Source organism: Urocampus carinirostris, chromosome 5, assembly GCF_059441175.1.
Source record: "Urocampus carinirostris isolate Australia breed hairy pipefish chromosome 5, RoL_Ucar_1.0, whole genome shotgun sequence".
Classification (NCBI taxonomy): domain Eukaryota; kingdom Metazoa; phylum Chordata; class Actinopteri; order Syngnathiformes; family Syngnathidae; genus Urocampus; species Urocampus carinirostris.
The window spans coordinates 10,529,027-10,541,898 of NC_142353.1; the positions used below are offsets into that span (position 1 = coordinate 10,529,027).

At 39.1% G+C, this 12,872-nt stretch overlaps 1 protein-coding gene across 1 annotated transcript in view; it reads right to left on the bottom strand.

The window, feature by feature from the left end:
- Positions 1 to 12,872, bottom strand: part of cfap299 (cilia and flagella associated protein 299) — a 76,807-nt gene that overhangs the window by 62,641 nt on the left and 1,294 nt on the right. The window contains exon 2 of the mRNA XM_088335677.1: positions 9,558 to 9,682. Within this exon, the coding sequence (XP_088191803.1) occupies positions 9,558 to 9,682 (125 nt within the window). The remainder of the gene's footprint in view (positions 1 to 9,557; positions 9,683 to 12,872) is intronic.

A 12,872-nucleotide genomic window follows, 5' to 3' on the forward strand; every position in this document is an offset into this window, starting at 1 on the left:
TAACATTAGTTCGTCAATCTGTCTCTAAAACAGGAGTGCCAACACCTTTCAATTTGCCAGCTCTGTTGAAATTTCAACGCACTTTTGGTTTTAAGTTTAAGTCATACGTTTTTCTGTACCTTTATACAAGTTGCTGGTATGTCTAATTCTATTATTTGCACTGTTAATTTGTTCATTTCTATGTTGTAACTGTAAAAAGGTTTCAGAGCGCTATCAAAGTTTTAGTGGAATTTTAATCAATATTCTTTGTTTCTTTTTCCATAATGAAACATTCCTTAAGACAATTTTTAGGTTTTTAAAGCAAATGTATATCGGCTCCGAATATTGGTTATCGGCTTCCTCTTAATCCTAATAATTGATATCGGCCCTGGGAAACCCGCATCGGTCAATCCTTACTGAGTAGTTTCTATTTGCAGGCTGCACATGCACGTCATTTTGTTGTGGGTCACATTGAGGCGATTGGGGGTGCAAGAGAGGCCCTAAAGTAAACACAGGTGTTGAGGAGGCAAGGTGCAGGGTTCGAGAGGGGGGGTGTCACCCACAATCACACATAAAGTCACGGTTACTGAACACCACCGAAGCAAAACAGCTTTTTTTCCTTTTAAAAAAAAAAAAAAAAAAAAAAGCTAAGCTCATTCAGCCCTGTTTTGTTGTTATTAGCATTATTAGCAGGCAACGACTTGCTAATTAGCTGGCGCCATCAAAGCAGATGGCCCGTGAAATTATTACGAGAGGCGCTGAAAAGTCCGCCAAGTCCACGCCATCTGCCCGTCGTCACCAGCAAGTTTGAAGCCTCCTTTTGTTTTAGACCCTTACTCCTGATAAACAAAATCCTTGGTTTGAGTTAAAACCTTACCATGACTAAAATACAAATTCCGACATGTTAAAATCATTTTTTCTGTGAGCAATATCACACTTTGGTTGAACTGTCAAGGTGTGAGAAAACATCTTGTTTCGATTTCTTTCATGTTTTGTTCTGTTAGATCAGGATATTGTTCAAACCTTAAGTTTTCTGTGTCCTCTACCTTTCGTGTTTGGTCGGGTTAAAGAGTAAGTTAGTCCTTTTATGTTGTGTTCCAAATGGCTGGTTCGAACATTATTGAATGATTCTATCCTAGATTTTTGTTGAGTTACAGCTGGTTAGTGTCCCAACATATTCTGTTTTGTCTTAGTTTCATGTTTTGTTCAGTTAGAACGTGTTGATGTGGCTTTATTATATTTTATTGTTCCGTCGTCATGAAACTTTTGTTGTTCCCGCAACAATAGTTTCTTGTGTCATCAACTTTCATGTTTTGTTCTGTTGAGGGCTGGTTGGTGTTGAAACAATGTATTTGTACTGTTCACGTGTGAGTGTGTTCCCTGCGTCCTTTATGTATTTTGTTCTGTTGGAGCTAATTAATGTTTCACCATGCCCTGCATCGTGTTACTTTCATTTTATATTCAGTCAGAGTTAGTTGGTGCTGGGACATGATGTATTTGTTCTATCTATAGTGAGTACACTATTTGCCTCCTCTTCTTTAGTGTTTTGGGTAGAAAGAGCCAGTTTCAATTCAAACATACTCTATATCGACGTTCATGTTTTGTTTATCCATCCATCCATCCATCCATTATCTGCACCGCTCATCCTCAGTAGGGTCGCGGGGGTGCTGGAGCCAGTCCCAGCCATCTTTAGACAGTGGGCAGGGGACACCCTGAACTGGTTGCCAGCCAGTTGCAGGGCACACAATGACAGATAACTCACTCGCTCATTTACACCTAGGGACAATTTGAACCAGCCAATTAACCTGACATGCATGTTTTTAGAATGTGGGAGGAAACAGGAATGCCCGGAGTAATCCCACGCAAGCACGGGGAGAACATGCAATCTCCACACAGGAAGGTTAGATCTCATGACATCAGAACTGTGCCGCGAACGCGCCAACCACTCACCCGCCGTGCTGCCCATGTTTTGTTTAGTTAGAGACAATTACACCAGCATGTCCACCTCTGTATGGCTCTACGAGACAAAATGAAGGTTCTGGGGTGACCAAGTCAAAATCTGGATTTAAATGCAATTGAGATGCTGTCTTGTGAACTTAAACGGGTAGTTCATGCCAGAAAACCTTTGAATATGGCAAATTTGAAACAATTTGGCAAAGATGAGTGGGCCAAAATTCCTCCACAGCACTGTTAAAGACTCACTACCACTTATAGTAAACTTTTGATTTCAGTTATCACTGCAAATAGTAGCCCAGCTTGTTATTAGGTTAAGAGGATTATTACTTTTTCACACAGGGTCGGATAGGTTTTGATTTTTTTTTGTGCCTTAGAACTGCATTTTGAATTTTCTCGGATTTTCTCTGTGTGATATCAACATTAGTTGGATAATCTGAAATATTTTGAATGATAGTATGCAAAAAACAGAAATCAGGGATGGGGCACTGTATATAGTGTTTCACCATGATTTGGCATCTATGTTGAGTCGAGCCTGTGTTTGAATATCTTTTGTTTTCTGATGATCCAAGTAAACAAGTAACCCCCTACATTGCATATTACCGAATTCTATTGCAATGTGTAGTCTGTGTAGCACTATTTAAATATTCTATATAACACGCTACAGTGGGCATTTGCACGTCACATTGGGTTTTTGTATATTGTATTCTTTTTGCTTTATTATTGTATTGTTCTCAGCTCAGGGATGCTGCTGAAAATGTGAATTTCCCTGCGGGGATGAATAAAGTATCTATCCAAGACTGATTCATATTCCGTGAATAAATCATTTTCTAATATCTTATTGGGGTCTTACTGCAGCATTTTCCAATTTTATTTCATTGGTGTTTTATTTTCCTTTTCAAATGATACGATTGAGTGAATAGATGTAGTAAAACAGCATTACCCACGAAAGAGTGAAGTACCCCCCAAATAGCAGGCTGCCCCACAGATGTTATCTTTGCGGTTTTGCTCCTCGTCAACTCATTACGCGGCGACGCACGTGATTTCATTTAGTGCCTGATTAAAAAAAACACTTTTTTGGGGGGCCGCCCACAAAAAGCAATAAAATAACAAGGTGACAGTAATTGCCGTTGATGTGGATCCGTCACTTCAAAGTCGCAACACGGAAGAGGTCCGTTGGAAAGATGTGGAAAGGGCTTCCTGCCCTTCATCCGGACGGCGCGAGCTTGCGGGGGCGCTGTCGCATTCTGCTGATTTAGAAGGCAGGGGGATCGCAGAGCCGTAAAAAATAATCCCTGCTAAATCACTACAGAAAAAGAGGGGGAAAAGAAATGGAAACAAGACAAAGAACCTTGAGGAAACGCAGATGGAGACAATCTTGACGAGCGATCAACACGCTGTTGTCCATCGGCGGAAGCTTTACGACACATTTTCGCATCTGCTGAAGATGAAGTTTAACCAGATGGAATGTCTGCTGGATTTTGTACTAATGATGTAAGAATCATGATGCGACTTGGCCAGAAAACAGCAATAATTACTATGGTGTGTTATTGACTCTTAACTCACCAACCAATCACCATTAGCCTAATATAGATAGAAAATATAGATAATGGGTATTCTTATCTTATTATTTAACTTTTGGAATTTTGTTTCTGCTAAATGCTATTGCACTATTTTTCATTGCTCGGTTATTCTGATCCACTTACAATTTAGGCCAGTCTCGAACCACTAACTTGTATTATTTATAGCTATCCTGAAATTATTTGTATGACACTTTTGTCCTTAAGTGTCTTTATCTTGTTGTAAACAATGTTCTCTAGGTTGTTATCAATGACGATAAAGACAATTCTAACAATTAAAGATGTAGCAAATTTTCTGCACCAAAACATTCTCTGCAGAAAACAACCAAAAGTGAATTTTGGTTTTTGGTTGAAAAAAAATGTTGTTGTGATGACGTCAAATCTAAAGTGAGGTGAACTGTTCGAAGCTGGCTCTCATCGGGGTATTTGTTCTCAACATCAGTGATTATTTTTCATTTTGCACTCAAAGGAAGGAGATGCCGTCAAAAAGGAAACACTGCTAAGTTTGTACCAACAAGACATCCCCTTTCTCCCACTATTTTGTTCACCACTAGCCAGACTTTCTTGATAAACAACATAAATGCTTAGAATTTTCCAACACGTAGGCTAGCTCTCCGGTGCCTTACGACATTATGAAGAGGTAGAGAGGAGACGCGACCAAGTTGTGCTAAGAAAATCAAAATATATCTAATGATGAATGAATCTGTCGGCTGATTGAAGATTATAGTATGGCTAAAGGTGAGGCATTATCCGCTCTTTTTTTTCTGTCAGCTCGATAACTGTGATGTCATATTCAGCCATTATCGCTTTGATAATGGTCTGATAACTATCAAGCATTCCCACTTATAGTAAAGCACTAAACCTTGTTTTTAAACCCTCATTAAAGAAAACACACAAAATCAAAATTGTACCCTACTCCAATACTCTTGCTAACATACATTTGTTGACAGCAACTTGTGGAAAGACGTGATTATCCGCTCACGCAAAGCAAATTTCCATGACGAGGCAAAAAAAAAAAAAAAAAAAAAAAAAAATCCGCTGGGAAAGAAACTCGAAACGTCAGTCACGCTAGGTGGTCTCCAGGTTGAACGTGCCTGCAGGAGAAAAAAAAACGTCAGCGGTATTTATTTAATTCCGGCTCCATTCTGGGCTTGAAACAGCGGATTCCCGTCGCAGCCCTCCTCTTTTTTTGTGTGTTAACCAAATACGCACACAACGACGACCAAGCATCATATTCATCGGCCGGTATTGAATTTCACCGTGCTGGAAGCGTCTTTGTTTTGTCTTTCTTTTCTTCCTTATTCTTTCTCCTTTATAAGAAAAAAAACGAGCCGTCGTCCTTGAGAGGAGCAGAGAGGCGAGCCGGGCCAACGGCGGGGCAACGTCTCCACTCCCCCGCGGATTTTATTACCACAGGTGCAGGGCTAAAAAGAAAGAAAAAGGAGGGGTGTGTGCATTGATCAGATGCACGCTACGGGCCAGCTTAATTGAAAACAGCTCTATTTATACACCTGCAGGCACTAAAGGTCTCAGGGAGAGCACGATGGATGGAAAGGGAGGAGGAGGGCGGTGGGAGAGAAGAAAAAGAAAAAAAGACTGTGACAGAATGGTGAGAAAAGACACCAGGCTGGAAGGTGAAAGACGTTCCCCGAACAGCAGGGCGGAGGAGGGGTTTGAATGGGGTTCAGTGGGGGAGTTGGCCTTTGGAGTTTGCAGGTGCAACAAGTTTTACGACAACAACAAGTCGCGACCATCAGGAAAAAGTGTTGCTCGGAGATCCTGCTGATCCACACGGCAGGTGCTACCAGGGAGAATCATGAATTACAGGAGGGTATATAATAGATAAATAAAATCCTGACTTGCTTTAATGTGCCACGTTGTGCACAGGTTCATGAATTTTCACAGCACAAAACATGTAAACACGCCAGTTATGCGTGTGCAATATTCCAAAAATAGTTCCCCTTTTTTTTATGATCTCAATTTTTTCACAATTCTTTAAAGAGACATTGTGTATGATCTAGCACCTCCTTATGGTAAAGAAGAACTCAATTAAAAAATCAATATTGATTGAAAATAATAAACAACAAAACATTGAATCGTCATTGATAACAGTGTGGTGAAACATTGTATTTTTTCTACAGAATAAAATGTCTGAGTGAGGGTTTGCCCAATACTAGTGATTCCATACTTTTTGCTAGAGGTTGTAGACTCCAGTTTAAACACTTAACAAAGACTTTAAAGAGAAAAATATCATGAGAGACTGTCAGGATAAATAGGCAAACATATTTACAACGTAGTGCTTAGAGACTGGCTAAAGTAAAAGTGCAATGAAAAAAATAGTACATTTAACAACATGAACTATCATAAAGAGGGGATTTTTTTTTTCAATCACTTGTTAGTCGAGAAATTTTCGTTTTCTTTACCTAACATGAGCCTTACATGAGTGATCGAGCAATACACCACTGACACGTTCGGCACACTGAAGACACTTTATTACACTACAGACACTTTAAACTGGACCTTACTTAAATATTCTTGCACTACAGTCACTTTTAACTGTGTTTTATCTTATTTTTTATCTTAGTGCCTTAACTCATCTTTAGTCAATCTTGAATTATTATCTTTATAATATTTGTAATATTCTTTTATGTATACATGTATATAGTTTCTTAGTTTTATTTCGCTGGTAACTGTGTGGACAGCAAAGTAAGAATTTCATTGTGCAGGGAATCGAGGTTCTTTACTGAATCTTCAATGACGAAGAGGGGCAATAACATATGTGTCCGTCATCTTGCTGCAACAGGTACACAAAAACTAAAAACCTCGCGAAAGCCCAAGCCAAAAATATCAATCTTTGCACTCGTTAATATTCAGTCCATATGTAACAATGTTTCCTGCATTTTCCACTGTTTTGTTCCATTAGGGTTAGTTGATGTTGGATTATTATTTAGTTGTTCTACTCATGTGTTAGTATGCTCCCTATGTACTATTCTTTCGTGTTTCGTTCACTTAAAACCAGTTGCTATTTAAACCATTTCCGGTCGCATCTCCTTCCTTTCACGTTTTATTTAGTGCGAGTTAGTTTATGTTTAAACATATTCTCTTGCCTTTCCTTTCATGTTTTGTTCATTTTCATCCAGAGTACGGGAATAACAGAATACATGTAACGGCATTACATAATCAGGGTACAAAAAATGAAATTGTATTTCGTTACAGCTACAGAAAAAGGACACCATCAAATTACATGTACATTTAGTTAAAATCAGAATTACTTCGCAGGATTAGAATTGTATTTAAAACTATGTATACATATACATAATGCGCTGAAAGACGAATTGTGTCATTATTTTAATCACTGACACGAGAAAAACGAGGATTGCACACGACGTACAAGAGGCAGCTAGACAGCAAAGTTGCTTGCTAGTAATGTGTTCAGGGACATTAAGTAAATTTGATCGATCTTCTTTCTTTGATATTTTGCAATTAATTGATGTTCAAATCCACTATTTGATTACTGTATTGTTATGTTATGATAATAATTAACTTAGCCTACTTCAAGAGGTTGGGCATCCCCACTTCAAACAAGTAAACAGGTTTTTTTGAAACTTAGAAAGTGAACAATTGGTGTGTTTGAAGGAAATATTGACTTCTTAATGTGCTCTTAATGTAAACTAAACCAGAGCAAATCTTGTCTGCCATATGAAAGAGAAAATGTTATTTTTGCTTAATAAACAATACTGCGTGGTTAAAATGTGAGCACTTTTTTGTAGGACTACAAGCAGCTACCTGACCTTGGTTTCCTCCAACTCTTTTCCAAGGTTACATTGTTTATTTATGGTAAACGCCATTTAGTAATTTCATGGATGCACCTAACGATAAATTTCATAATTGACGAATTGGTTGATTATTTTTTCGAATAATTGATGAATCAGATTTCTAACTACCCTCCTATTTATTCAAATATTAAAGTTTAAGACAGATAGACACAAAACAAAATATGCTATGATATAAAACAATAAAAAGTATGATAAGTTTTTGTCAATTAATTTGATAATTAAAAAATGCATAGAAATGTATGCTATATACCTGAAAATATGTAAGATAGTATTTTCCTACCGCGTTGTCCACAGATCGTATTCAATTTGGACTCATACAAAACAAAAAAGGAAAAAGCAATATATTACAATTTGTGTAGATTTTTATCCAGAAAAGTAAATAAATAATCAGAAACGTAAACAAACCCACTTTTCAAAATGTTGTCAACAAATTTGTTTTTGGGAATCAGATTTTGGAATATGATAAACATTGCCAGTGTAAAAATGATATATGCTCAAGAATTTGCCCCTTGGGTAGAGGAAAACATGACATTATTATTTTTCTTTTTACTTTATTTATCCTTATTTTCCGATTGTTTTTCTTCTGTATTTCTGTCTGTTCCCTTGACAATTGTTAATTTTGCTTCACGATGAAACTGTCAAACATCCCAAACTTTTATTTGAATTTTGTTTGTCAATGATGCCATGCTCGAAATGTAGTACATAGAAAAATTAACATAGCTTTTACATAAAAGTCTCTTAGCGCCCTCTGCTGGACCAAAACGCTACTACAACTCCCGAAATGGTGTGCACTCGAATTTGCATTGATTTAACGTTCTTAGTGGCTCATAAATCACGTGAGACAATGACTCGATGATCTTATTAGTTGCCAAAGCTTTTAATCGCCGATTGTAAGCGATTTCGCCGATTCGCTGTTGCAGCACTAGTAATTTGATTTATACTATTTTTGTCTTTTAATAGTATATCTGGTATTGGAGTAATCCAAAAGGAATCCAAAGTAATCCAGTTAGACTACTTCAATTTTAGAGTTTTCAGATTGCGTTACTGATTACATTTTTTCAATAGGTAAATAGTAACTCCCACCCCTGTTTATATGTAGTTAGTGTTTCAACTTAATGTTGCAGGGATACATTGCAGAGCCTGAATTTGAGTAGTTTTTTAGTCTTTCAATTCTGAAGATCCTAGTAATCGTCCCTTTTCTGTTTCTGTAAACTCTCCGATACAAATTCCTTTTCTAATATCCTATTTTGGGTCTACATTTATGGGATCTGCTTCTTCTGCTACGCCTGACGGATGCCAACAGAAACTAGAAAGAATCCACATAACAAAGGTGAAATAACTTTTGCATCCTTTTGAATAAACAGCGCAAAAGGCTAATTGATAGCTAAGCTGCAGCTGTACACCATTCGCACTGATTAAAGAAGAGCTACATCGATGTTTTGAGACTGGTGCAGGCATCTGGAGCTTCATCAAGCTGATTAAGGTCACGGGCCAGACACGATGCATCAATAGGAATGTCCGATCTGTTCGCACAGCAAAAAATAGTGTGAAATAATGTTAGTTTAGTTTTTGTGTGACTGGGTTTTGTCAACATTTGATTGTAAAGTTTGATGAGGAACGCTTGAGTGAAGACAGCTCGTGTTTCTGGGAGTTGGGGAAGATGAAAGATGGAAGTTGTTCTGCTTGTGACTCGCGCGGGTCTGGGGGGTGGGGGGGGGTATGGGGGAATTATAGGTGGTCGAAAACATGCCTCTTACAAATAGAATGCTGGAATCAGAACCACATGTCGATACAAAATCAAAAAGGCGATTGTTTTAAGTGCGTGTTGGGATATTTTGCAATTGTGTCCAAATCATTCAATATTTTTTATGCCGTGCGAACGGATTTGGAAGAAAAATCCGTTGCGAAAACCGATACCCGGCAGCTTCCTGCATCTGCCGCCTCACACATGGAGTTTCATTTTTCTATCCTAGATTGAGACATTCCGGGCCCCTTACTTTAACCATCACAACACATTGCTTAATCGTAAATTAATTCTGACCAGGGTCCAGCTCGAATCTCAACTCTTAAATCAAGTTTTGGGACTATATTCCCCCACAATGATAGAAGAAACACTAAAAATTGGCCTAGGAAGTGCGGTTACAACTATATTTATGTAGATTTTTTTCTTTGGAGTCAGAAAACGGGTGAAGCCTCACGTGAAACTCACTTGTTCTGGTTCCGGAGTTTGCGAGTCGCTGATGCAAACGCTGCTTTCCGCAGCTGAAATTCCTGCTGACTCAGCACAGTGCCCTTGTGTCCGTGCTCCACCAACTTGCGAGCCGACTCCCTGTCCTGGAAGAGTGACGTTCGGATATGCATTAACCACTGAACTGTACGTCGAAGAAAATATGCAATTGACGAAAAAGATTCAACTTCGATTAAAAGCAGGGGTCTGGAACCCAAATGACTTGAGGGCCGCCAAAGCTTGGGTCTGTGTGGGCCGAATTAGGTTTTCTACATGAAAATTTCTGTTTAAAAAAAAATCCATTGTTCTCAAATATCTATTTAAAAAATGCTACATAAAATAATATTTAAAAAAAAGAGAAAATAAAAATGAATGTGAAAATAAATCAATCATTAATAAATTTATAATATTATAATTTGCATGGGCTGCACTTACAGCAAGACCACTAGAAGTTGCTTTATTGTTCCGTGGGGCCGAAAACGAGTGCTAAAATGAAATAAGGCAAACTGCAGAGACTCAAAGTGACCAAACCACAACAGTTTTCTCTTTGCCCAGCATTTTTCAAGGCAAGAAAAAAGAAAAAAAGAAAAAGGAAAAACATGGATGAAAAAATAAAGATAAAAAGCTAGCCAAAAACAAGAATACAAAGGTAGGGAAAATAATTTATTTTGTTTTTGGTGGTACCTGTATCAGCAAGATGGCTCACAATTATGTCAGCTCCATCTTACAGGGATGTGATTTGACCAAAGTGAAATTATCTGAAAATTAGCGGGGGGGGGGGGGGGGGGGGTGATTGCTAGCTGGGGGGGGGGGGGGGGGGAAACCAGGTAGGATTTCCTAAATCATATTTTAAATGTAATAATTTATTTCTTTAATAGCAGCGTATCCAAGTATTTGATAAATGAAAGTACAATAAGTATAGGCCCTACAGTAAAGTGTTGGTGTAATGTACACATGAAAATCTATTATTGTAATTGTTAAATATTTATGGCCATTTTTATTACGTTATAATATTTTCGAAAAAAATGGGAAAACTGTCAAATAAATTTGAAAAGTTTACCACCTACCTCAAAATTCACGACTCTATCAGCAACTGGTACAGGTTGTTGGGGTGGATCACGTCTCTTTATTACCGCTTCCGATTGTGATGTCAATAAGGGATGGAGGCCGTAAAGTTTTGGAGTTTTCGTTTGGGCACCGAAACTTCCAGCGATGGAATAATTTGTCGTTCTTGACTGGAGTTCTTTCACGTGTTTTTTGCTCTTTGCGTGACTTTCAAGAGCTTTGAAACCTCTCCCACCATAGTCGATGGTATCATGACACCAAATGCAAAGTGCTTTCCCGGCACGATCGATCTTCCGAATAAAGTCATTGAACAAATTCGTCACAGTCTTCTTTCCAACATTCGTAGATAATTCCTTCTCCAACCAGTCCCATCGAAACTTGTTTTTTACAATCTTATCAATTTCTTTAGCTCGCGGAGCATCTTTGCGTTCGATCACGGACATCTTTCTTTAAACACCCGGCAAAAACGTGTGAGAAATGAACAATGGCACACTCCTATAACAAGCGCGTTTATTGGTCAACACGAGACTTCAACCAATCGCAAGTACGTTTCATTTCAGTTACGGAAACACTCAAATGGCATGCTGTCGAGACGAAATCGTTTTTTTTTACCAATTAAAACACCGGAAATTTTAAAATTTTATTTTTGGAGATAAAAAAAGCGGAATTCCGCGAATTAGCGGAAAAATCACATCCCTGATCTTAGTAAGGCTAATGTTATGTAAAGTAAATGCAAATTTCTCTACTAAGGAGTATTTTGGATGTTTGTTTTATATTTCATGTATTTCTCCTTATTTTTTTAATCAGTATTTTTTATCTTTTTTTAATTATATTTTTCCCACCAGGAGGTGCTTAATAACATACACTGTCCCTTTAGACTTTCATAGTAAGGCTTGGGTCTCAAACTATCACCCATGGGCTGCACTTGGCCCCCGACCATTCGACTTACGAAAAACGGTAGATGTGAACACTTTTGGGGTATGTCCAAAAATATCCGGACATTGCTTTAAGTTGGATTTTGTATTGTGCAGCTTTTTCCGAGTACAGGACAGTACTGTAGTGCTTCTTTCCGCCACTACCGGCGTGTGGCGCTGTGAGAGAGGTCACCCACAACCACACGCTGGGTATCACTCTGTCCCTCTTCCTTCCCTTCAGCGTAATGTGCTTTTTGGCCGGATCACAGATGATAAAACTAAGATAAAAGCAAATAAGCACGGTAGTAAAATACATATAAAGGCTCTTTGAACTCAGTTGGGCTTTGTAACGCATGTTTAATAGAGAAAAAAAAAAATATTTGAGGACATCTCAAACAATGCGCACCATCTTTTAGTGTCGGCCGGGATTCTCATTGCATACAAAGTGAATTTGGTCGGCGATGCTATCGATTGATCAATCGTTTCACAAAAAATGTAGTATACAGTAAAACCTTGTGTAGTAATGCAAACGTATAAATCCTAATAGTCTGGAAAAAAGGTACATTTATGAAATGGGATCAGACGTGACACAACCGAACGAGCGAGTTGGCGTCTTTTAAAATCCGAGCTGGAACCAAACCATTTTTTTGCACAAACTGTACTTTCAAACCCTGAACGAGGAGCTTTGTTGGTTTCCGTGCAGGTGTCGGCCGAGCTCTAGCCGCGTCAAGGTCCAAACTCGCAAACCGAGCTGTCAGTTTACCGCTGCGGCCTGTCAGCTTGCTGCTCGCGTCCGGAAAGGCCGGATTTCCCCCCCTGCCGCTCTTTTGATGAAACCTTCCCCCCCAGGCCCGAAGTTGGCTCAGGATCTCCTTCTCTTCACGCCGGACGCGTTGCCGCAACATCCATCCTGGCGGCCGAGGTGATGACTTTGTAACGTGACCGCTGAAAAGCCCCAAAGACCGGCAGCCAGGAAAAACAGGGCCGGGCATCGGGGGGCCACGTATCAGAAGCGGGCATTCGTCAACGTGCTGGTGCTGACCCGCTTTGACCCGAAGCGGTTATATAGTGATTGACGACAGCTGATTAGCGGGTCAGATATGGCCTTTTGGTGCCCAATGTGGACACAGGTGTTCAAACAAAGTCAAGCACGCCATGCATCCCCATTGGGCCATCTAGTGGCATCGAGCCCAAATTCTGGTTCTTTGCACTTTTTGAATGATACTGCTCCCTAGCGTCTGACTCCAATCCCTACACCATCAACCAGATTTGAATAGGAATTGCCTCCATATTCGTCTTCGAATTTGTCTCGTGTCTA